Source organism: Carassius gibelio, chromosome B9 (assembly GCF_023724105.1).
Source record: "Carassius gibelio isolate Cgi1373 ecotype wild population from Czech Republic chromosome B9, carGib1.2-hapl.c, whole genome shotgun sequence".
In the NCBI taxonomy this organism is placed as follows: Eukaryota; Metazoa; Chordata; class Actinopteri; order Cypriniformes; family Cyprinidae; genus Carassius; species Carassius gibelio.
In genome coordinates, this window is record NC_068404.1 from 6,923,218 (window position 1) to 6,945,754 (window position 22,537).

Here is a 22,537-nt window from a genome sequence, read left to right on the forward strand (position 1 = left end):
CCTTGCGTGCTGAAATATTGTGAAGTTTCTGCAAGGAAAGCGGTCGGCTTGAGACACTTTAGCGTAGCCACATGGAGTCTGTAGCCAGAAAAAAACATCCTCACGGTGACTCCACAGTCTGTGAAACATGGGAAGGATTCTGGCGTGGTGCTCTTGCTCATCCTGTGTGTACAGTACCACGCTTACAGGAGAGCTAATAATACGCTCCCGGGGCCTGCTCAGCACTGAGGAAAGTGCCTGCCAGTGGTTTCGGCTGCTTTGCTCTCAACACTGCCTGGTTTTGGCCGTCTGTCATATTCTGATGGAGTGCTGGGTTCGGCGTATTCAACTACCTTCTGGCTTGGGCAAGAACAGCTCACATGGCAAAACAAAAGGGTATAAATACCACCCAAACCTTCCTGCCGCAGCGCCTGCATTCTGTGGAAAATAGCTAGAGGCACGAGAAACCCACGGCAAAACGAGGGTTCTCACGGTATATTAATGACTCTCGAGTGAATGTGGCGTGCTGTGGGATAGCGGTCCCTGTGAGGGCAGCCAAGTTCATAAGGTTATGGAATGTGCTCAAGCTAGTCCGGCCTTGCCCTAGTTTCAGAAGGGGAATGCAGGTGACCCGATCGTCGTCCGCAGGAATGCTCGTTGCCAAAACACTGCGAGCAGCCACTAGTTACGCAGAAGTCACACAAACTCCAGCGTGGTGCTGTTTGCAACCAGAGTAATAATTGTGGTTTTGAAAAAAGCTGATATAATGGTGGAGCATTACAAGCTTTCAGCGCTGGAGGCTGGATAAATGGGGGATAGCCAAGCACATGAACTCTGTTGACGTTCATCAATTCTCTTTCGCAAACTGCCGTTTTCTCTGCAGCTGCCTAAAATAAATGTTTTTAAACAGGTTTTTCTGCTGGGATTTGTAATTGCTTGAACAACAAAAGGCACATTTGCTAACAAAGCTCTGTTCTTTTTAACATCTGTTCAGCTTGGCAATAACAAAAATTCAGCATGTTTATAAGTTCTGATAAACACTCGGCAACTCATTGATTCTCTTCAGGAATATCATGAATGCTGATCTGAAAAGTTGCCGTTATTTATAGATTTTTGAACTGCAAATGTTGAATTTTGTGAGTTGTTCAATGCGGTTTAGATTGTGTAGGAGCAGAAACATCTGTTTGAGTAGTATTAATGAACTTTTTGCTGGTGTCTCAAAAGCTAGTGAGCTACCTTCTTAGACAGGATGTTTGGAAATGCACTTGTGATACCTTAGACAGGCAGCTAATTTGTTTTGTTTTTGTTTTTTTTTCTCTACCTGGGTGGCTCAATAGGTACATCACCCAAAAATAGGCTCACTAGGCATGATTCCAAAATTGTAGCAGCTCATTAGACATGGTGCCTAAACCTGTTGTCTAGGTAAACAGCTCACTTGGCATGCTACCCAAAACACACTGTCTTGGTAGGCATTTCAATATTATGTCAAAAACTGGTGTTTATGTATGCAGCTCACTACATATGATGTCCAAAAATTGTCTAGGAGGAGAAGCAGCTTACTATGCATGATTCCCAAAACTGGTGTCTAAATCGACACCCATATTGTCTAAGTGGACAGCTCACTAGACATTACACCAAAGTTTCTGACAAGGTAGACAGCTCAATAGGTATTTCAGCAAAAATGTTGTCTATGTAGGCAACTTGATGGGCAGCTCACTTTGATGCCCAGAATGATTGACTAGGTAGGCAGATCACTAGGTATAACACCCATGTATAGGTAGGTAACACATGAGTACATGCTGTCTATGTAGGCATCTAGGTATTACACAGAAAATGATACGTAGGCAACTCAGTGATGTTGAAAACTGGTGTCTGCATAGGCAGCTCACTAGATTTGATGCCCAAAATCATTGTCTAGGTTGGCAGCTCACTGGGAACAACACAAATAAATGCTGTCTAGGTAGCACATGAGCACAGCCACAATCTTGTGTGGTCTCAGTATTACAACAGACAGGAGGTAATGTTACATCACTCCAGGAAGTAATAGTCTGTATCAACACAGTCCCATTACAGTGGGTTTAAAGTGCAAGTAGTTTATTATTATGCACTTGTCACGTTAATCACACTGGTTTTAGGAAGCTGTGTGTTTAATCTCATTGCGGTTTGTGTGGTACTTTGTTGCGAGAAAAAAGGTATTTAACCTAATAATAACAAATCCCTTGATTTATTTAAAATGTCTACTTTATGTAGAAAGTAAATGTCACGTGCATCTCCAGGTTAGCTAGTCCTCATCTCTTTAGATAGCAATAAGACTACAGCAACCTGCTCTTCTTGACTGAACTCTCACAAAAAGAAGTAAAGAAAAGAAAAAAGGAAACATGAAAAAGCGAGATCATCTGTGCCTATTATCTGATTGGCTGTCTCCGAAGCCAACAGCATTGCCCACCCACATGTTTATATGAATCGTTGATCATTTGTGGAGTCCTCCCACTGAGAGAGGATCTGTGCCGCGATCGAGCGCTCATGGCAGCTAATGATTATCGCGCTTACCTGCGGAATCATATCGATATGGAAGAGGCTCCGGGGCGCGCTGCGCACACGGGATCCACGCACAGAGCGCTCATATTCGGCACGCTCGCTGTCATGGGACTGCTGCAGGTCGCGTCGAGTGTGGCGATTTTGTTGCACTTAACCGGTTATCTGCGAGAGGTAAGGAACTCTCAAGAAAGCAAAGACAGGCGGAAAGCAAAGCCCCCCTTATTTCATAAACTCTTTCATTGCAACACTCTTACAGGCTTTTTCACAATTTAGGTGCATGCATTTTAAAGTTTTAAATCGTATCAGCACTTTTGAGGCCTGGTTTCGTTTAACCTGCTGTGAACTCTGAATGTCAAGCGCTGCAGAACGGTTCTGAGAGTGAGAGACGCGCCGCGTTTGAACATCAAGGAGAGCGCGCGCGGAGAAGCGCCTTGTGCCCACTCAGTGCTTTTTGTGCCAAGTGGGGTTTTAACGAAACTTCCAAAAACAATTGATTCTATGCTTTACAAGCTGCACGATTTTTGGAGGTAAAAAGTAATTGAAAAAAAATAGAATTTGATCTGTCCATTTAAGTCGCTCCTTCAACAGATTTTAATTTCATATTCTGTCATCATTTAAACGTCGCTTCAGATAGTTGTCAAAATGTTAAATCTATTGATGTCCATACATTTTCAGTGATTCAGATAGTTGGTTAATTACATTTTTTTTTTTTCTTTTGAAATTATTGCTAGTACTAATAGACTGTCACCTCACAAATATATCAATGTGAGATTATAGGGGTTGTGTTTTATAAGTGTAGATCTCACATTATTTCTTGATCTCTCCGAATTCATAAGCACTTGCTCACACACGTCCTTTAGTTTGCTGGTTATTAAATGTTTAAATTGTTTTGTTTTGTACACTATTTTTGTTCTAGGAATAACTGTATATTCCAATTGCAGACGCAGGAAATGTTGGTTTGTGGCATTGCTGATCTTTATTATGAATGTGTTGTTGGTCTAGTGCTGGTTTCCTTTTTCCTTGTTTTCCAGAAATCTGAGGAAAACGGACATTAACTTTGCAGTTGAGGCTCTCCTACAAGTCATACAGAGACATACAGTGTCAGTCAAAGGGCTGGACATGTTTTTTCATTCCTGTCTGAGTATATTAGAACAAAATTAAAGTCACCAGCGCTATAAAATAACACAAATGTGAATTATCCCTTATGAAACCAAAATCTATTGCAATATATTGGAAAATATCATGTAATATATTAGGCATATATTCTTATATATATTGATATTTTTCCAATATATTGCAATATATTAAAAGCGGCAATCATTTGTATATTTTGCAATATATTATATAATATATGTATCATTAATATATTATTCAATGTATTCAAATATATAAAATATTAGAAAATAAAAAGGGAAAATAATATATTACAATATATCACAATATATTTTAAGAAATATATTGGTAAATATATTTTCCTTTCAAAAGGGATGGCATGTTATGTGCCCAAAACACGATGAACAAATCCAAAGTTCTTTTTTGGTCTAGATTCCAGCTGTTTACTAGAAACTTCTTCACGACCTGCATCCTGAGATGCTTTGCACATAATTTCCTGAATTCAGAAATTCAGTTTGTGGTAGTGTAGTTGCTAGAAAGTAAAAAGAATCTTTTTTCCCCTTCTGTGAAGGTTGTTTGCTGGTCATGTCAAGTTTGCCCTTTCACCCTGATTCTCCAAAACATTTGGTGGTCTGATACTTATATGTTTGGTAGATATGTTGTCATGCCCAGACCTCTCTCCTGTAGTTTAAATACTGTGGAGAATATTATGACATCTTGTTTTGTGAGGCTTTGGCCCAAACACAGCGGTGTATGTCGGAGGCTTCTTGTGTGCTGGTGGAGGGCCAAAGAAACAGATGCAAGAACGGGAAAAAGATGAATGTCAGTTGTGTTTGGCTCATGGTTCATACTATCCTCAGAAATAGATGCAGGGACAATCTGAACTGAACCAAACCATATATGACAATAAAATGCTTTTGCAAAAAGCTTCTTCTCATTCCTTTAATAGCGCATGTAGGCCTATATCAAATGCTGTTCGGTGTATAGAGGAAATGAGAACAATATCAAACACTGTGAATCTCGCTCATTCTGTCTGTCAGCATTCCATCTGGAGTTATTTACAGTTACAGACAGTTTCAGATTTTTGTGCTGTGTATTAAGAATACCTTGTAACTGAGCCCTTGCACTATTCATAGTTTCAGATAGGTGTTGACAGCTTGACGGCCTAGTTTTACCACTTTAAATAGTGATCACAATTCAAGATGAGTGAGAACAGTTCATTTCATTTCCAAAAATGTGGCTGATGTAGTGATAACAGAAAAACTGGTTTGTGCGTGAACATACCTGACAAAGAACACAATGTTGCTCTTTATTCATTCAACCCAAATGGAAATAAGTTTTTGCATTTTCTGCACTTATGTTGAAGAATCTTTTGAATGGCAAGCATTCCAGTCTGAAGACTTTTTGTAGTGTTCTGCAGGTGCAGATTCTGGTCTGCTGTCTATAGTATATAATATGAACATAATAAGCATCTCATTTAAACCCTATGTGATGATATTGTTCTGTTTTCCCGCCAATGTTAAAGAAGTGCATTGGTCAAGACACACAGTAGCTGAACATATTAGTTCTCATCAAATTGGATTTACAGTAAATGCACATCTTACATCACGTTTGTTCTCCGTGCATGTCAAGCCCAGTTTAATTTCTTAATAAAAGTAAGCCTGCTTTCCCGTTAGTGCATTAAAAGCCTGCAGTGTGCAGTGGTACCTGCTGGATGCAGTTGTGTGACTGAACTGTGTTTGTTGTGTTTTACAGGTCGACCTTGCCTCAGCCCAGCAGAGTCCTAATGAGGTGAGCTTATAAACTTCAAAAGATGAGTCTGTGTTCCTCATCCCTGTGCATGTTGGCTCAGACTCAGAAACAGCATCAGTTTGCAGTTTCTTGCGGTTTGCAGTTCTTTCCCTCATTTTACACCACACAATTTGCATTTAGGAATCTTTTGAAAGAAACGAAATGCAATTTAAGAACACCACTTAAACACACACTTGATGCTTTATGCAGGTTTGGGTGTGATGGACTAATCATCCTTCTTAGCACTGTAGACACTTCATGTGCCCATATCAAGGCATTTCCTCTTATAAGCACAAACAAAGAAATTCCAAACATGTATCTCTCCAGTAAGTAGTGTTTACTGGACAGACAGAATGTGCTTTCATTGGTATTTTCACATATTTTGTATAAAAAAATAAGGATAAACATGCCAGAATATCACGGCTGCTGTAAAACATTTCCTTAACCGTGATGGTTTAGTCCCTTGTGAAAAGGTCAAGTCAAAGTCCCTCGAACTCTTCTTTGTCAGTAACTTCGTTTGGATATTTAACCATGTCTCAGGTCTACTGGCTCTATAATTACAAATGACTTGCTTAAACATCTATATATGGTCCATATGGATGCAGTGCCCATTGTGCTTTCCTCATGTAGTAGAGTGTAATTGTAGGGTTTGGAAAAGACATTTGGCTGCGGTTTAGAAATCTATTTGTCTTGATTAATATCAGAATCTGTGAAGAGAAATCAGAGGAGAGATAAAGTGTGCTGACTTTAGTTCATACATGCATTTAAAGGATTATTTCCTGTATTCACAGAGTGCATTTTTTTTATAGGTATAATACTATATAACATTTCTATTCATGGTCTTCTAGGCTTCATGAAGTGTTTTTTTTTTCTCTGACAGCTTGCTTTGCCAGGCCATGAGAACCGTACTGTTTTTATCATTATCCTGGGACAACTTATTTCCGAGGAAACGTAAACCTGAAAAAAGTGATTAAATACATGCTATGTCATGGCTTTTTAATGTTGCTTAAATGCAATCTAGTTTGAGAGCTTGTATGTGCTGGCCTACTTTGTTTGCGGTCTACCAAAATTCTTAAGAAGGTCAGAGCACCGAACAACATCCAGAACTCTGCTCTTAAAAGCCGTAATTATTATGTTTGTTTGCTATTCGAATTGGTATTTAATTCATATTTCATAAATATAGCGTTTACTTGGGACTTAATCTACTACCACTTATATAAATCTCTTTGTGGTATAATATATATAAAATGATGACATATTCTACCTCAAATCAGACTAGATTTCACACAGTTGAAGGGAGTGTATTGAAGTATTGAGTGTGTTCCAGATTTGCTGGACTTCCTGGCTTGTTGTCTCCATTTAACGAGACCTTGCACATTATCAGAAATGTCATTCTTTCGGACTTTTTCTAAAGACCCTTGAGGCATTGAGAACATTTCAGTCATACCTAAGCAGGTGAGACTGCATGAAGGAAACAGCATTACACATTTTTAGCCTGGTAGTGTTATTACAGTTGAGACAGTTGAGACTTGGCCTTCTGAGCCTGATCTGCATCTGGAAACCAAATTTTCGATCACTTGGATTTCGAGTGGTTTTCAACCATTCATGAAAATTTATCAATGAACGACATTTAGCTCAACCAGCCTGATGTGACATACTGACTTTGAGAAACAGAACTATGTCTCCAGTCAGTGGAAGTTCTTGGACCCTGGTTGTGACTTTTGCACATTTCAGCTTTAAGGACTTGATTTTTATATGTTTAAAAAAAAAATTCTAAATGGTCATAATGCAATGTTGTCGTTTAACCAATATCCTGAAGCATGTTGCTTGTGTGAAATAAGAAAAATAAAAGAGCACTCAAAGTGTAACTTGACACTATTTTCTAACTAGCTTGTCAGGTTTCTGTTAATGCTGCATCATGTTGAAATGTCATTGGTCCAAAATCCCACTTCGTAACATGAAATATCTACAATGAACATTCTTGCTTTCTTATTGGAGATGATCATGATCATAAAAATCTGCACTGTGAAGATCATTCAGTCATGTGTTTGGTTGTTCTTTCTCAGGAAATGCACAGTGAAACCTTAATAGCTGATACACTCAAAAGTATTAAGGAGAGGAAGGACAAATGTCGACTAAAAAAGGACACACGCATGCCGGCAGCTCACCTTCCCATCAAGTCGCCCACTAATTTTTCAGCCAGTACGTATATGCTGTTTATTTCAAAATCACGTGGCATGAATGTCAGAAATGACTTTATTAAAAAATATATATATATCAAACAGGTTTATTCTGATTGTGTCACTTTTGCCTTTGCAGAAAATCGAAATTCTATAACCACGATCACCTGGGATGATAATCAAGGGATGAATTTTAAGATGAGATACCATGACGGAAGAATTCAAGTGGAAGAAGCTGGCTATTACTATGTATATGCCAAGACCTGCTTTCGATACGCTGAAGATCACGACTCGAGCAAAGAGGACGTCAGCAATGTACAGTTGTTTCAATACATTTTTCAAGAGAAATTTACGCAGTCTGCAGGTCCAGCTATTCTCCTTACAAAAAGCGGCGGCACTGTGCAGTGGAACATCGCGAAGTACAACATGTACTGCGTGGAGCAGGGCAGAGGTATCCAACTGAATAATGGCGATGGTATTTATGTCAATGTATCCAATGCATGGCTACTGGATCCAACAGCTGACGGGACGTATTTTGGAACTTTTAAGATAAGCAATTGATTTGCATCATTTTTGCTACTGAACATGTTAATGCACATTTTGCAACCTTACAAACTTTTTTTTAAAGTGACCATGAACCACTGAGCACTTGTTTTTGATCACTGACTTTTGAATTTTTGTTCAATATAGATGACTTTTAAGAGCACATTATAACTTTGAACACTTCTCAATTGTGCCATTGAAGCTCTTAAGGACCAGCACTAGAAAACCAAGAATGGACTCAGGCCTCTGTCCGTGTTTTTATAGTTAAGTACCAATACTGGCAATGAGGGGCGCCATAAAGGGGTGAAGGTTAGGACGATTCCAAGGGCCCTGACCAGAGAGGGGGCCCGACGCAATCCCTGGGACGCGATCGCAATTTCAACAGGAGCCAAGACAAAAACTTTCCAAGGGGCAGAAAAGTGCCAGAAAAGTGCCCCTACTGGTAATGGGTATCAGTCCAATACTGGTACCCATACTCTTAAAATGCTCCAAATCACAGTGGTGGAGACATGCTGGACAGTCCTAGTAAAGTATGCCATATCTCAGTAGTCTGCTGTGACCTTCACAACAGAGGGAAAACATACAAACTAAGTGCTCAAATTTAGTTCGATCTTACTCAGTATGAACTTCTGGTTCATTGAAGTGTTTTATAAAAGCAATAACCCATTTGCAGCCTTAGCCATAGTGATGTAATGTTAGCTGTAAGAACCAAAAAGTAACTGCCTTAAGATAGTAATAAACGATGACATGCCAGTGTATCACTAGTTTATGAATTTCATAATTACATTTATTGATTGGATTAAGATATAAAACAGTCTGATTACCATGAAATGTTTCATTCTAGCAAGCATGGCTACGTTGAACTTTGTAAAAATGATCATGCAGAATCTCTAAGAGACAACTGAATTGTGCCAAACTGGTGAATAGACACTTCCTACAATTTCACCCACTTTACTAATGAATTTCACTGTTGGACATTTAGAGCTGCCCTTTGGTTTTTTTAATGGTGTTAAAATTTAATTTCTTGAACAAAACGTATACAAACATTCAGCAAAAATCAAGGCAGCTGGACTGTCTTTGACTCGGTGTGAGAAGCGATGTGCAGAACCAAACTGAGTTTGGTTCGCTCTAATTTAATTTTTTTTTCTTCTTTTTTTATGCATTAAGTGTATTTATTTATTTTTTTGTGATGATAGAATGTTTGTCAAATGTTCTGTCTGTTGTACAGTTTTGTAGTCTATATAATTGTATAATTGCCTTTATTCGATACTTCAAGAGGTTTTGGATAAAGGGCGTTGACTTTAGGTCAGTTATACATGCGCTTTTGTCCCAGGCACAGGACTCCTGTTTAAAGCAGAGATGGATTAGTTTCTCACTAAGAAACTTTGTATTTAAGTAAAATTAATTTGACAAATTCTGTGTGCAAATGTTTGTGGACAGCAGAATATATTGTTACCAACCCAAAGCAAGCCTAAAATGGTTTGCAGCCTTAAAGTCTACATTTTTTTTTTGTTCATATGTTAGCAAAAGTTTTGTTTAATTATGTTTATTTATACTATTCTACCTAATAAAGATAATTTTCTAAATAAAACATCATTTTGTTAATGAAAAATACTTTTGATAATGTGATGTGCTTAACGCTTTTCATATTTATCATGCTTTCCACCTCCCAGGCATTCATAGTTTACATATGCCTTATGGTTATTTTAATATTGCTTCGACAAAGAAAAAGTCCAGGCGGTTCCCAGCATTAACTGGCTCCTCTCTGGATGTGACAGCTAAAGTAAATGTTTGGTCTTTCCTTTCTTTGTGGTATTGTCAAGAAAACGGGTGAATTACGCTAGCTGTGAGGTGGGAACACGGTCATCCTTAAAATAATATCCACCCTTTAGAGACGGTTGTTTTATCCTCTAATTCATTGCAGATATTTGGACCAAAATTTAGCTTGGACCTCTTCTATGCTGAGAGAATAGAAGTAGGAGAACAAAAACAAAACAGCATCCCATTGTGTATTTCTCAAGTTTAACTCAAGTTAACAGATTGGTTTGAGAGGAACTCGCAGGGCTAGTGCTCATCACTCAACAAAGCCAGCTGAATTGAAAACACTGTGGTCTGTGAATCCAAGGGTGATGTGGCCACATATGAAGCTTGACCTCAATATTGCAGTTTTTAAGGGGAGGGAAAAAAATGCAACCAATATAATGATACATTTGTCTTTGAAACATCATAATGAATTATTCAACGGCAAAAAGGTTAAACAGAAGTGTTTTCATCATTTAATCAGGATTTAAAAAATCAGCTTGTGTAGGCAGTTAAAAAATTAAAATGACTGATTAAATTTAAATTAGCATTTAATCTTTGTTTAGGTTCAGTTCAATTCATTTAAAAAAAAACATTTAAACTGTTTTCTACAAAACTAATAATAATAATAATGACGTCTTTCTAAAATGTCAAGTGGTGTAACTAGAAAAAAAAACTACACTTTGAACACACAAATGTAACAAATAAATATAAATTATAATACAAAAATTATTAGTCTTTGTCTTTGTATTAATGTTGACTTTTCACATTTTTGAAATATAGTATAGTATTCAATAATACTAATTATTATTATTTTAAAAAATGTCAAGTGGTGTAACCATAAAATACAAATAATCTTAACACACACAAATGTACACAGCTATTACTTGTTACTTGTAATCTTGTTATTTTTAAGTCCTGATATTTTCCCTTTTATTTATGGCAACAGAAAAACAAATATGTCAAAATGCTTGTACCCACATTTTTTCAAGAATTTGCTTTTTAAAGTCAAACTCTTGGCTTCTACTTTTACTACAGCTGCTGTTTCATTTTGAATGCTAGCACAGCAAACTTTGTGCTGCCTCTCAAAGTTTCATTTTTTGAAGCAATTACATTTCTCAATACTTGGCGCACATGGGGTCCCATAAAAATGTCAGGATGTTTGCCAACTGTACTGTGTGCACAAACTGGCTTTATGCCCCCTATATGTAGGCCGAGTTTTTTTTTTTGACTTTATTGTTTTCATGTGTAAAAATAAAGGTTTTGGGTTTCTGGTTTCCAAAGCCAAAAGCATAGCGCTACAGCTGAACTGATTGTTTCAATTTTTCATTTGGAGACAGTTGAATAGTCCTCACATGATCTACCCATGCAGCCATATGTGTGAATGACGGTCCATTTACAGCTCAGTCTGTATGGCACATACTTCACCATAATGCATTTCTGTGGTCATCAGATGTTAGCAACCCAGTGTGAAATGCTAATGGGCTTGATGTGGAATGAAATCTTTTGTGACTGAATTGTGCTTTTGTAAGCATATATCACAGGCATTGATACATTATTAGATTAGCTAACTCAGAGAGCCTCTTTTAATGGGTTTCTGTGGTGAGAAGGAAATGGCTTCAAGGTTAGATTTATGGAGCAGCTGGGAACTTTGTTATGCACATTAAAGTTGCTTAGCAATTTGCACGCTCACGCATTCTTCCTTTGCTGACTAAGCTTTGCCAGTTGTTTTTACTGGGCAGCACAGCTCTCTGACAACACTGACTGAATGTCTTTAACATCCTACCAATACACTATATGATATCTGATACCGGGTTATTGATATCATATTACCAAAACAAAAATACTAAACTTACAACCTACCATACAAATAAGCAATATATAAGCGAATTAAGGATACTGGTGAAATATGCGGTGATACAAACAAAGGCCCCCTGTTGTTGTCCGCTTGTGTTTCCACAGGATTCAGGACCTTGGACAGCACAATTCCAATCAATGTCCACATTTATCAGACAAGACTGACAGTGGACACTAATGATCACATGACCATAACCACCATGCTTTCAGGGTGAACCGCCAAGTATAGCACCTTTGACCAAAGCAGAACATACTGTACAACTAGAAGATACAACGAAATGGAAACAGCAGCAGCGCTTTTCTTCTGTAACAGATTCATAAAAAAAAAATGCGTGCCTTGGTTGTTGATTGTATTTTGAGATGTGCAATTAAAAGTGAGCTTGCAGGAACAGGGTTTAAGTCAACAAAGGCAAAGACGTCATCTCGATATTACACAAAAAAAGACTGACCTCTGTTATCAGATGAAAAAACATAATTTGAGTACCAAACAGGAAGGGTTGCGGTTGAGAAAAGGGAATACCCTGCTGACTCATAGTTAGTGATCTTAACCCTTGGTGATGAGATTACGTATCTTTAAAACATCTTCTGGATTTATAATTAACTGAATTCTGTTTCTGTGTCATAGATGTTATCGGTTTACGTAAATGTTTTTTTTTTTTACTTTTTTTTTTTGTCATTTAATGTCACGAATGCTTTATGTCAACTGATCTTAACTTGTATTGAATTGAAAATGTTCTCTTCAGAGCTTTAAATAAATAAAGTAATAAATAAAGTACGCGTAGATACATATTTAACTAGGCACTCACATGAAATATTTGTGATTTATATGTATATGTTGCTTGAAAAAATTGTTACTTTTGTATGGCCAAAAGTACAAAATATATAAAAGAAGCTAACTAAAAATCTTGAATTGAATAACCATTTAAATCCTCGTACAATTAAAATGATTTAATGCGCTCTGAATGTCAAAATCATATGCCAAAACACAACTGTGAGCATATTCCCACCCGTGTACATCGATATGTGAATGTATTAAGAAGATACAGAGATGACAGTTCACACACTGTTTATGCCTTTATTTGTGCTTGAGTGATGGATACATTTGCGTAGTTTATTTTTTCCAATTCATTTAATCCTGTCTCTTTTTAAACAAAAATGACTCAGGCAGGGTTGAGCCAGGATATGTGAAATATAGACTAAAATTGGTAAAGCCTCCAGACTTCCCAAACCACCGGCAACACACCCAGACTGAAGACGAGGTGGAATGTCATTCATATGGTCCTGATTTCTCTCCCCACTACCATCAGAAGAGGACAGGAGGGAATGATGGGACGCTTAGCTGCAGAAATATGCCAGTGGCAGAAACCCATTTGGTTACTTGCTTACGTAGGAGCTCACCACAAACTTGGGCTATGCACTGGTTAAAGATTTTCTGAATCTTCCCCTTCCCCTGACCATATGCAAAATGAGTAGAGATACACACTGAAGATGCAGGAAGGCACCTACGCTCACCGCACACACACATTCACACACACGTTAGGCAGCATGAGGTACTCAAACATTCACACGGCCACTCACACATGTGGTCATGCAACAACTCAAATGATTTGTCAGGCATTCAGTAGTTTGGTGCTAATTTCAAATGTTTTACATATTAAGAAATAATTCGTGTTTTTGTGAAAAGGTGTATTAATTATACATTTTAATCAATAAATTGCATTTAAATTATACTCTGCCAGTCAAAAAAGTTTTTGAACAGTAAGATTTTTTATGTTTTTTGAAGAATTCTCTTCTGCTCACCAAGCCTGCATTTATTTGATCAAAAATACAGCAATAAATATATTTAAAAATGTGATTTATTCCTGTGATCAAAGCTAATTTAAGCATCATTGCTACAGTCTTCAAAAATAAGTATTTATCTGATATTAAAAGCTTTCGTTACATTATACACTATACCACTAAGAAGTTTGGAGTCTGTATTATTTATTATTTTTTAGGAAAATAAATAATAGAAATTAATACTTTTATTTAGCAAGGATGCTTTAAATTGATCAAAAGTGATGATGACATAATTTTACAAATTATTTATTTTTCAGATAAATGCTGTTCTTCTTAACTTTCTATTTATCAAAGAAACCTGAAAAAAATGTACTCAGCCGTTTTCAACATAATAATAAAAAATGTTTTTTCTTTTTTTTTCTTTTTTTTTTTTGATAAGCAAATCGGTATATTAGTTTGATTTCTGAAGGATCCTATGACACTGAAGACTGGAGTAATGATGCTGGAAAATCAATTTGAACAATTCAGGAATAAATTCCTTTTTAAAATGTATTAAAAAATCGTTATTGTACAATTCTTAAAATATTTCAAAATTTTACTGTTTTTGCTGTACTTTTGCTGGATCAAATAAATGCAGGCTGGGTGAGCAGAACATTAAAAACCTTAAGCTACAGTTTAAAAACTTTTCACTGCTAGTGTATAGCCTTTATTTAATTACTTATGTATTTCAAGCATTGATTTATATATAATGATATAATATTATATAATGCTTTCTGTTGTAGAGCGAGTGATTCAACACGTTAAAATACATGACCCGCATTGTTTAACTAAACGCCACAGAGATTCCTCACGCTCATTGGTTTCCGCCTGTAGATACGCTGTAGCGTCGTGTCGTTTGGTAATGAAAATTAGACCACTCAAACCACTTATATTTACAAAGTGAGAATTGTTACATGAATAGACGAAGAAGCAACCTTCAGTTACAGTTAGTAAGGAACAGCGATGCTAGCTAAAGAACTACTGAAAGCCACTTTAAGATACAATAAAATGTAATTTCAAAATTAATTCATTGTTTTAGTGTGGAAAAAAATCATCCCTAGGTTACGTATGTAACCCTAGTTCCTCGAGGGAACGAGACGCTGGGTCGAGCGCTTTTGGGGAACGCCTTTGGCAAGAACAACTCTGAATATCGTGTGCAATCAGTTCAATGGAAGAGCGTGACGTCACGGACGGGGTGACGTAGTCACCAGGAAGCTATAAAGGCATGTGCCACGCAGCTGGCTTCAGCTTCGAGTAGGGAAGCAAGCGCCGGCAGGGGTGCCGGGAGTATGGCTCTGCGACACAGTGTCTCGTTCCTTCGAGGAACTAGGGTTGCATACGTAACCGAGGGATGTTCCTCTTCGGGAACTCAAGCTGCGTCGAATGCTTTTGGGGAAAGATGTGCCAACGCTGCCAGACTACCAAACCCCTGCCTAGTGTGTATCCGGAGAGCACAGCTATGGCGAGAGGACAGAAGAGCCAGGAGCGGCTCGCATATCGAGATTGTAAAATCTGGCGAATGTAGAGGGCGTGGACCACCCCGCAGTGTTGCAGATGTCCAAGAGGGACACACCTGCTAGAAAGGCCTTAGAGGCAGCAATACTCCGCATAGAGTGAGCATTGGCTCCCAAAGGAAGGGGAAGACCAGAGGACTCATAGGAGACGTTGATAACCTCGACTATCCAACGACAAAGGGTCTGCTTAGAGGCAGGGGAACCCTTTTTAGGAGGACCGTAGCAAACAAGCAATTGGTCAGATTTTCTCCACAGGGCAGCTCTGTGGATGTATGCGTCCAGTGCTCGCACCTTTAAGGTGGAGTGGGTTAACCCCGCAGACAGCCTAGCTTTTAAAAACTCCAGAACTGTACCAACTGGGCAGTTAACAGGATCAAGGTGGCGATCTCTGCACCATGAAGTGAAGAGTTTCCCCTGGTGATTGATATAAGAGACTACCGCTGTGCTGTCGGTGCGCACTAACACATGACAGCCTCTCAAGTCTGGGAGGAAATATTTCAATGCTCGATATACTGCTAGCATTTCTAGACAATTGATGTACCATGTCAGATGGCGACCGCTCCACAGACCGCGGGCAGGGTGGCCACTCATGACCGCACCCCAGCCGGTGAGGGACACGTCTGTCTCTAGCGTTACACGGCGACCAAGAACTCCCAACACCGGGCCCTGATTCAAGAACCAAGGTTTCTTCCATATGTCTAAGGCACGAAGGCATCGCCGCGTGACCTGAATAGTTCGTAAAGGATTTCCCCTCGGGGAAAGCCACCACTGTAGGGGCTTCATGTGGAGGAGGCCAAAAAGGTATCACGTTGGACGCAGCTGCCATGAGCCCTAACAGTCTCTGAAACTGCTTGACAGTGAGTGACTGGCCTTCTTTGACTCTCTTGACTGAAGTGAGGATCGACTCGATCTGAGCAGGAGACATACGTGCCTGCGTCGTGGTCGAATCCCATACTACGCCTAGATAGGCATTTCTCTGAACTGGAGAAAGTACACTCTTCTTGGCATTCAGTCTCAAACCCAGCTCCCCCATATGGGTGAGAACGACACCTCTATGTCGAACCGCCATCTGCTCTGATTGAGCTAGAATCAACCAATCATCGATATAATTTAGAATGCGGATGCCCTGAATATGGAGGGGTACCAGAGCCGCATCTACACATTTTGTGAACGTGCGGGGTGAGAGTGCAAGGCCGAAGGGAAGTACTCGATATTGATAAGCTTTGCCCCCGAAAGCGAACCTCAGAAACTTCCGTGTTGTGGAAGGATGGAACTGTGGAAGTACACATCTTTGACAAACCAGTCCTCGGATCTGATTTGGGCTACAACCTGTTTGACAGTGAGCATTTTGAACTTCAGTGACATTACTGAGAGGTTTAATTGACGTAAGTCTAAGATCGGACGCAACCCCCCATCCTTCTTTGGAACTATGAAATACCGGCTGTAAAACCTGGATTCCCTGTCTAGAGGAGGGACCACCTCGATGGCCTCCTTCCTTAATAGGGTATTCACTTCTTGTTCCATAACCAGAGCCTGATGGGGGCCGATGACTGTCGGTGTAACCCCATTGAATCTCGGCGGTGGACGGCCGAACTGAATACAATAGCCTCTTTCTACTGTGTGCAGGACCCATTGAGATACATTTGTATAATGAGAGTATAATGAGGTGGACACCGCTCTACCCCAGTAGGGGCTACCCTCGAGGTCACTGGGATTCTGGTGTCAGGACCTCTTCGTCAAGGACTTCCTAGCTTCGATAACAGTGCGAAGATCAGATTTTAATCTAGGAGCCCCCGACTCAGAGTGTTTTTGAGCCTCGCGGTATGAGGGGCTAGCTAGTGGTGTGAGTATCTCCCGTCCAGATAACCCACAAGAGCAACGAGGGAGGAAACGCCGACGTCTGCTTGCGTGCCTCCTGGAACCTGTCGACGACAATATTGACTGTGTCGCCGAACAGGCCCGAGGCTTGGAGCGGGGCATCCAGGAGGCAGAACCTGTCACGATCTTTTATTTGGGACAGGTTCAGCCATAAATGCCTCTCCGCGGCCACCAAGGCTGCCACAGACCGCACAATCGCGCGAGCGGTCTCTTTGGTGGCGTGGAGGGAGAGATCAGAGGTCCTTCTAAGTTCTGCAATATCGTCAGACTTGATCCCCTCTCCCTCGTCTACATCTCTCAGCAGGTCGGCCTGATATGCTTGGAGGATGGCCATAGTGTGAAGTCACGCCCCCGCCTGACCTGCTGCCACATAGCCCTTGCCCATTAATGCTGATGTCGTTCTTAACGGTTTTGTGGGCAAGGCCGGAGCCTTCAGAGACGACGCCGAACTGGGTGACAGATAGCTCGCAAGCGTCTGTTCGACCCGGGGCATCGCTCTGTACCCTCACTCATCGAGCCCCATAACATTTCCATAATATTGAGAATGAGACGGGTTGAATAAGGGTGTTTCCATGACCACGCTATTTCTTCGTGGAGGTCGGGAAAAAAGGGAAGACTCCGAGCTGGAGGTGGCTGTCTGGGCCTCAGATACCGCTCATCAAGTTTACTTCTCTGCGGTTCATGTTTTTTCTCTGGGGTCCATTCTATCTTTAACTTCTCGACAGCGCGAGGTACCACCTCCAGCAGCTCCTCATACTGGGGCGAAAAGGGTGGCGAATCCCTACCAACTGTCTCCACATCCACCTCATCGGAGAGGTGACTCCCTCGAGAGCCGACTCAGTGTGCTTCCACGTCACGCTCTTCCATTGAACTGATTGCACACGATATTCAGAGTTGTTCTTGCCAAAGGTGTTCCCCAAAAGCGCTCGACGCAGCTCGAGTTCCCGAAGAGGAACTAACCTATTATGTGTAAAAAAAAAAAAACTGTATATGAAATTTACTCTAATTTAAGGATGTATCTTGCAAGTTAACATGGTGGTTAGCATTAGTTAATATGAGCTAACATGGGACAAAAAAATTAACATTAACCAACTTTGCAGTCAATATATATATATATATATATATATATATATATATATATATATATATATATATATATATATATATATATGTTAATTGATTGCTAGCTAAGATTAATAAATGCTGTTAAAAGTAGTCCTATTGCCCTATTTTTATTTTATACTATAGTTTACAAGTGCATACATGGTGGTGGTCAAAAGTATTAGAACACTAGTATTTTCACCAGCTAAAAGATGGTTTTATGTCAGACAGCGTCTCCAAGATGCTTCAAGAGACCATACCCGCAAAGCTACTTGAAAAATTAATCGCAAGCGCACCGAGGGCAAAAGCTGCTTTAAACGCAAAGGATGTACACAACATTTATTTAATTCAAGTTAACTGATAAAGAAAATCTCATAATTGTTTTACCAAAAGCTATAGAATACCCAAGAGGTGTCACTCATATAATTTTAAATGGGGAAAAATGCATAGCTCAATATGGCCGCTCTATCAAAGGAAGCCCCGCCTTCTGAATCACTAATTGGTAAGGTCAGTGCATCACTGCAGCTGCCATTAGGAGTCCTGGCTGCTATTATATTAATTTATGCACTAACCAGTTTTAAAACTTCAGCTTTCATTGTTAAAAATGTTTTAGCCTATAAATAAATTAACATTACTCCAACTTAATAAATGCAGTAAAAATGTTGAATTTGAACTAATGTTAACATATACAGCCTCACAGAAGTGCGACCATATCTTCAGTTGTGACCTTTACTCTTTTTTAAAATTAAACTAGGGCAGAATAAACTTTTGACTCATTGCGTATTGCTCTGTGCATGTTTGATGTTATCTCCTTAAATGTCAGACCAGCATTTGGAAACCTGTGCATGATAAGATGCAACATGTATACAGCGAGACACACTTATAAGTTTCATTCTTATTACCTTGTTGTGTAAGATCTAACTTCCTCCTGAACAACAATAAGGCATTGACAGTAAGTCGTTTGAAAAGCTAACACCTACAATGCAATGCTCAAATATGTTGACTAGCAGGGGTTTACTGTATGTTTTAAAATTACATTTTAACCCACTACAGGTGCACCAAAGGTATTCATAAATCAGAAAACTACAAGTTGTCCATCAGAGAATCACTGAAAATGAAAACTTTCCAACAAACAACAACACGAAACGAGGTAGGAGGAATCTGATGATGCCACATGATTAAGTGTGGTTATTATTTAAAACAGAATAAGTATTGATGTGGAGTTTTACTCAGAGAGCTGCTGTTCCCAGCTTTCATATGTTCAACAGAGTGATGACTGTAAAGCTGTCATCCATCTCAGAAAACCACATTTTTCAGTCTAAGTGGCAGATTATTTCAATATGCCTTAAACAATGGAATAATTCTTTGCTCCAGTGAAGGAAAACCATACTTATCCTCTTTCCCCAATGCCTCAAGGGTTTACAGTAGTTGTGACCCATAACCATATGTAAGAGCCACCCTTTACATGAGAATTTGGATGTTTAAGTTTTCACTATGCTTTCATAGAATGGGATGATTTGAGGAAAATTAACCAAAAAAACTACACTCATATTCACAAATGCAAAATCACAGTAAGTCAAAATTGGCTCGTTTACAGATACTTGGCTGTAAAAGAAAATATTCGTTTTGGTAAACTGTCCTTGAACAGGGAAAAACTGGAAAAACAACTTCCCCTAACATTTCCCCTCATCATAGTGGTTTCACTCGCAAATGATGAGCATTCAGCTGGACCACATATAAATATTTCCCTTTTAAAAAACACAGACGCAGTTGTGTATATGTAGGGGGAAGCATATATTCTCCAAACTCTGGAATGATTTGTCAGAAAAATCCTTGGTAAAATCTTTTAATGAACTCATCAAAACAATCCCGAACTGGACCATTTGCTTGCAGGCATTGCAAAAGGAGAGCCTAAGGCTCTGAGAGGAAGTTGAGAATATGTCTCTGTGGTTAGCTGGAGTAATATAGATTTGGTATCATTACGATGCATGTTACAAAGCGGCAAACAGAAGCATCTGTTTGTCATTATGCAGGCTGGGTAATGAACTCCATGACAGGAGCTGTACTCATGCGAGGTCCAAACATGCAAACATTTGGGCTTTCCAACACACTCCGTTTGCACAACATGCAGTGTTGTAACACTTCATGTCAGCATGGAACTAAATTTACTTGTCTATGAAAATGGAACTTATGAGTTAAACAAGCAGGAAGGATTGGAAATTAGGTTTGGGTTTGATTGTAATGAAGCCGTGATGTCACGGGAGGGTTATTGTTTTGGAGAAATTATGACTTGTTTTTAGTCTTTCGGTCGGGCTACACCACAAGACACAATACTTCATTCATTTTGGATGAGGGTCATCCTGAGCTGATCGGTTTCCCCTCACTGAGACATGTTTTGTCTTCATTTCACTGGTCTGACGTATTAATATTGGTGTTGACTTGAAAATCTAATGGAGAAACCATCCCATGCGTCTGTAGCTCCAAATCACATTTAGCACGATGCTTTGGGAAGGATAATATAGTGTACAGTCAACCTGTCATTAATGAAAAAAAAAAAAAAAAAAAAAAAAAAAAACATTGAACTAGGAAATCGATTCTCTTGTAATTGGTCAATTATACAGTTTAGTGGTAATTATATATATATGTATATATTTGACCACAAAATGTTGTGGCTGGCCAATCAGAATCCAGTTCCAGAGAGCCTTGTGTATACTTTGGTATTCCACCCAAGTTTCTTGCAGTGGGCTTGCAATGGCATGATAATCAAATTTTATACCAGTTTAAATAGGCAAATATTAAACTTGTGTAATCAGCAGTTAATTAATTATTAATAAAATAGCCTTAGATAATGTAAAGTAATGTATATAACAATATCAGCTAACTTTTTGACTTCACATAAAGCTCCCATTTGTGCAGATGTCTATTGAAATGAAGGTGTTTTGCCTGTGAAATATCACAGAGAAAGATGACCCCACATTTATGCTACCTTTTGCTATATTATGATTTCAACCCTAATTTTCCACTTGTCGGCAGTAAATAGAGGTCAAAATCCTCAAAGATGCAAATTTATGAGTAGTGTGTTCAACGCGGAGTGCTGTCTTCAAATTTTGGCCAAATTTTTACAGGAAAAGTTTACATTGTCAGTAGCGAAGGAAAACCTGAAGTACGTCTCAGAAGTGTTCTGTGGTTCTATTGATTAATGTGTCAAATCTTTGAAAAACTTGAACCTATTGCAAAATTTGAGTGGGGACAACTTCACCTCTTTTTTAATCGAGTGGATTCGTATTAAAATGTCTGGATTTCACCTGCTAAAATTTGCTGAACAACAGTAATTTCACACCATGAGGCTATAACTAAATAAATATAAATTGAGGAAATTCAGAAAAAGAGTTATTTTGTGTGAAATTGCACAGCAGAAAATGACCTCATTCCGCCACCTACAGTAGTTTCCCACCAACAGTAATACCGATATAGTAATACAAGTGTAAACACAGATACCGGTGTGAAAATATACTTTGGAATTACTTTATTGCATGATAGATAAAGCTGACAGCATCAAATCAAAATATTTTAGATTAAAAATGAGGTGTGTCTTTTTTGTGCTATATGCAGAATCAAAAAGAATAGCAAAAATAATGATCATGAAATGTTTTAAGCTCTCCTTTTTAAAAATGAAAAACAGATGGTAGAAACTTATAGGCACATGCACTTCAAAATTTGTGAAAGAAAGTTGTTAAAACATATTCAGTAAGCAGCATTAAAAACATGTTTAAGTGCATCTGTAGGTATCGAAAATACAACTTTATAAACAGCTAATTAGAATTTTCGAACTTGACATGAAATAAAGAAAGAATAGCCGAAACACTTCAAAGCCTGCCAAGTTTCCTCAGGGATTTTACACACACAGACCACAGCACAGCTCTTGAAATCCTAGAGCAAACGCTACAGGATGCTCGGAACGGTAAGGTCATGGGAATGTTCTTAATTCCACCTATCAATTCTCCACCCACATACACTAATACTCACACACACTTGAACTTGACTGTGCTGAAGGAGGTATTCATTTAGCCTCATGTCTTTCAGCCCAGCCGTCATTCTTTCCACTGTGGGAGTGATTGGTTCTCTTAACTCTCAGGTTAACTGGATGCTCTTCTGCCTATAATTCAAAATGAGTGATAGACAGCTGTAATTCAGATGTTATGGAACTGTTTACAGACATGTTACACTGTCATTAAGCAGACGTCTAAATACCAGACAGCGCTTCATCACGACAGATGAATAATGTGAATGAATAATGAATGTTTTATGAATTAAAGTAAAACATCTGTGCATGTCATGAATGTCCTTCTCCTCCCAGCAGCTTGTTTATTATGGAACGTCAGGGCAGGAATTAAGTCTTTCTGACCACTGAGTGTGGACATAATT

General features: G+C 38.9%; 1 protein-coding gene across 1 annotated transcript; it reads left to right on the plus strand.

Moving 5' to 3' along the window:
- Window positions 1–2,453: 2,453 nt before the first annotated feature.
- Window positions 2,454–9,735, plus strand: LOC127964327 (tumor necrosis factor ligand superfamily member 11). The gene is made up of 4 exons (XM_052564504.1): window positions 2,454–2,688; window positions 5,386–5,421; window positions 7,488–7,623; window positions 7,741–9,735. Exons 1-4 carry the CDS (start codon window positions 2,503–2,505, stop codon window positions 8,160–8,162), a joined length of 780 nt encoding a protein of 259 aa, XP_052420464.1. The 5' UTR covers window positions 2,454–2,502; the 3' UTR covers window positions 8,163–9,735.
- The last annotated feature ends 12,802 nt before the right edge of the window (window positions 9,736–22,537 follow it).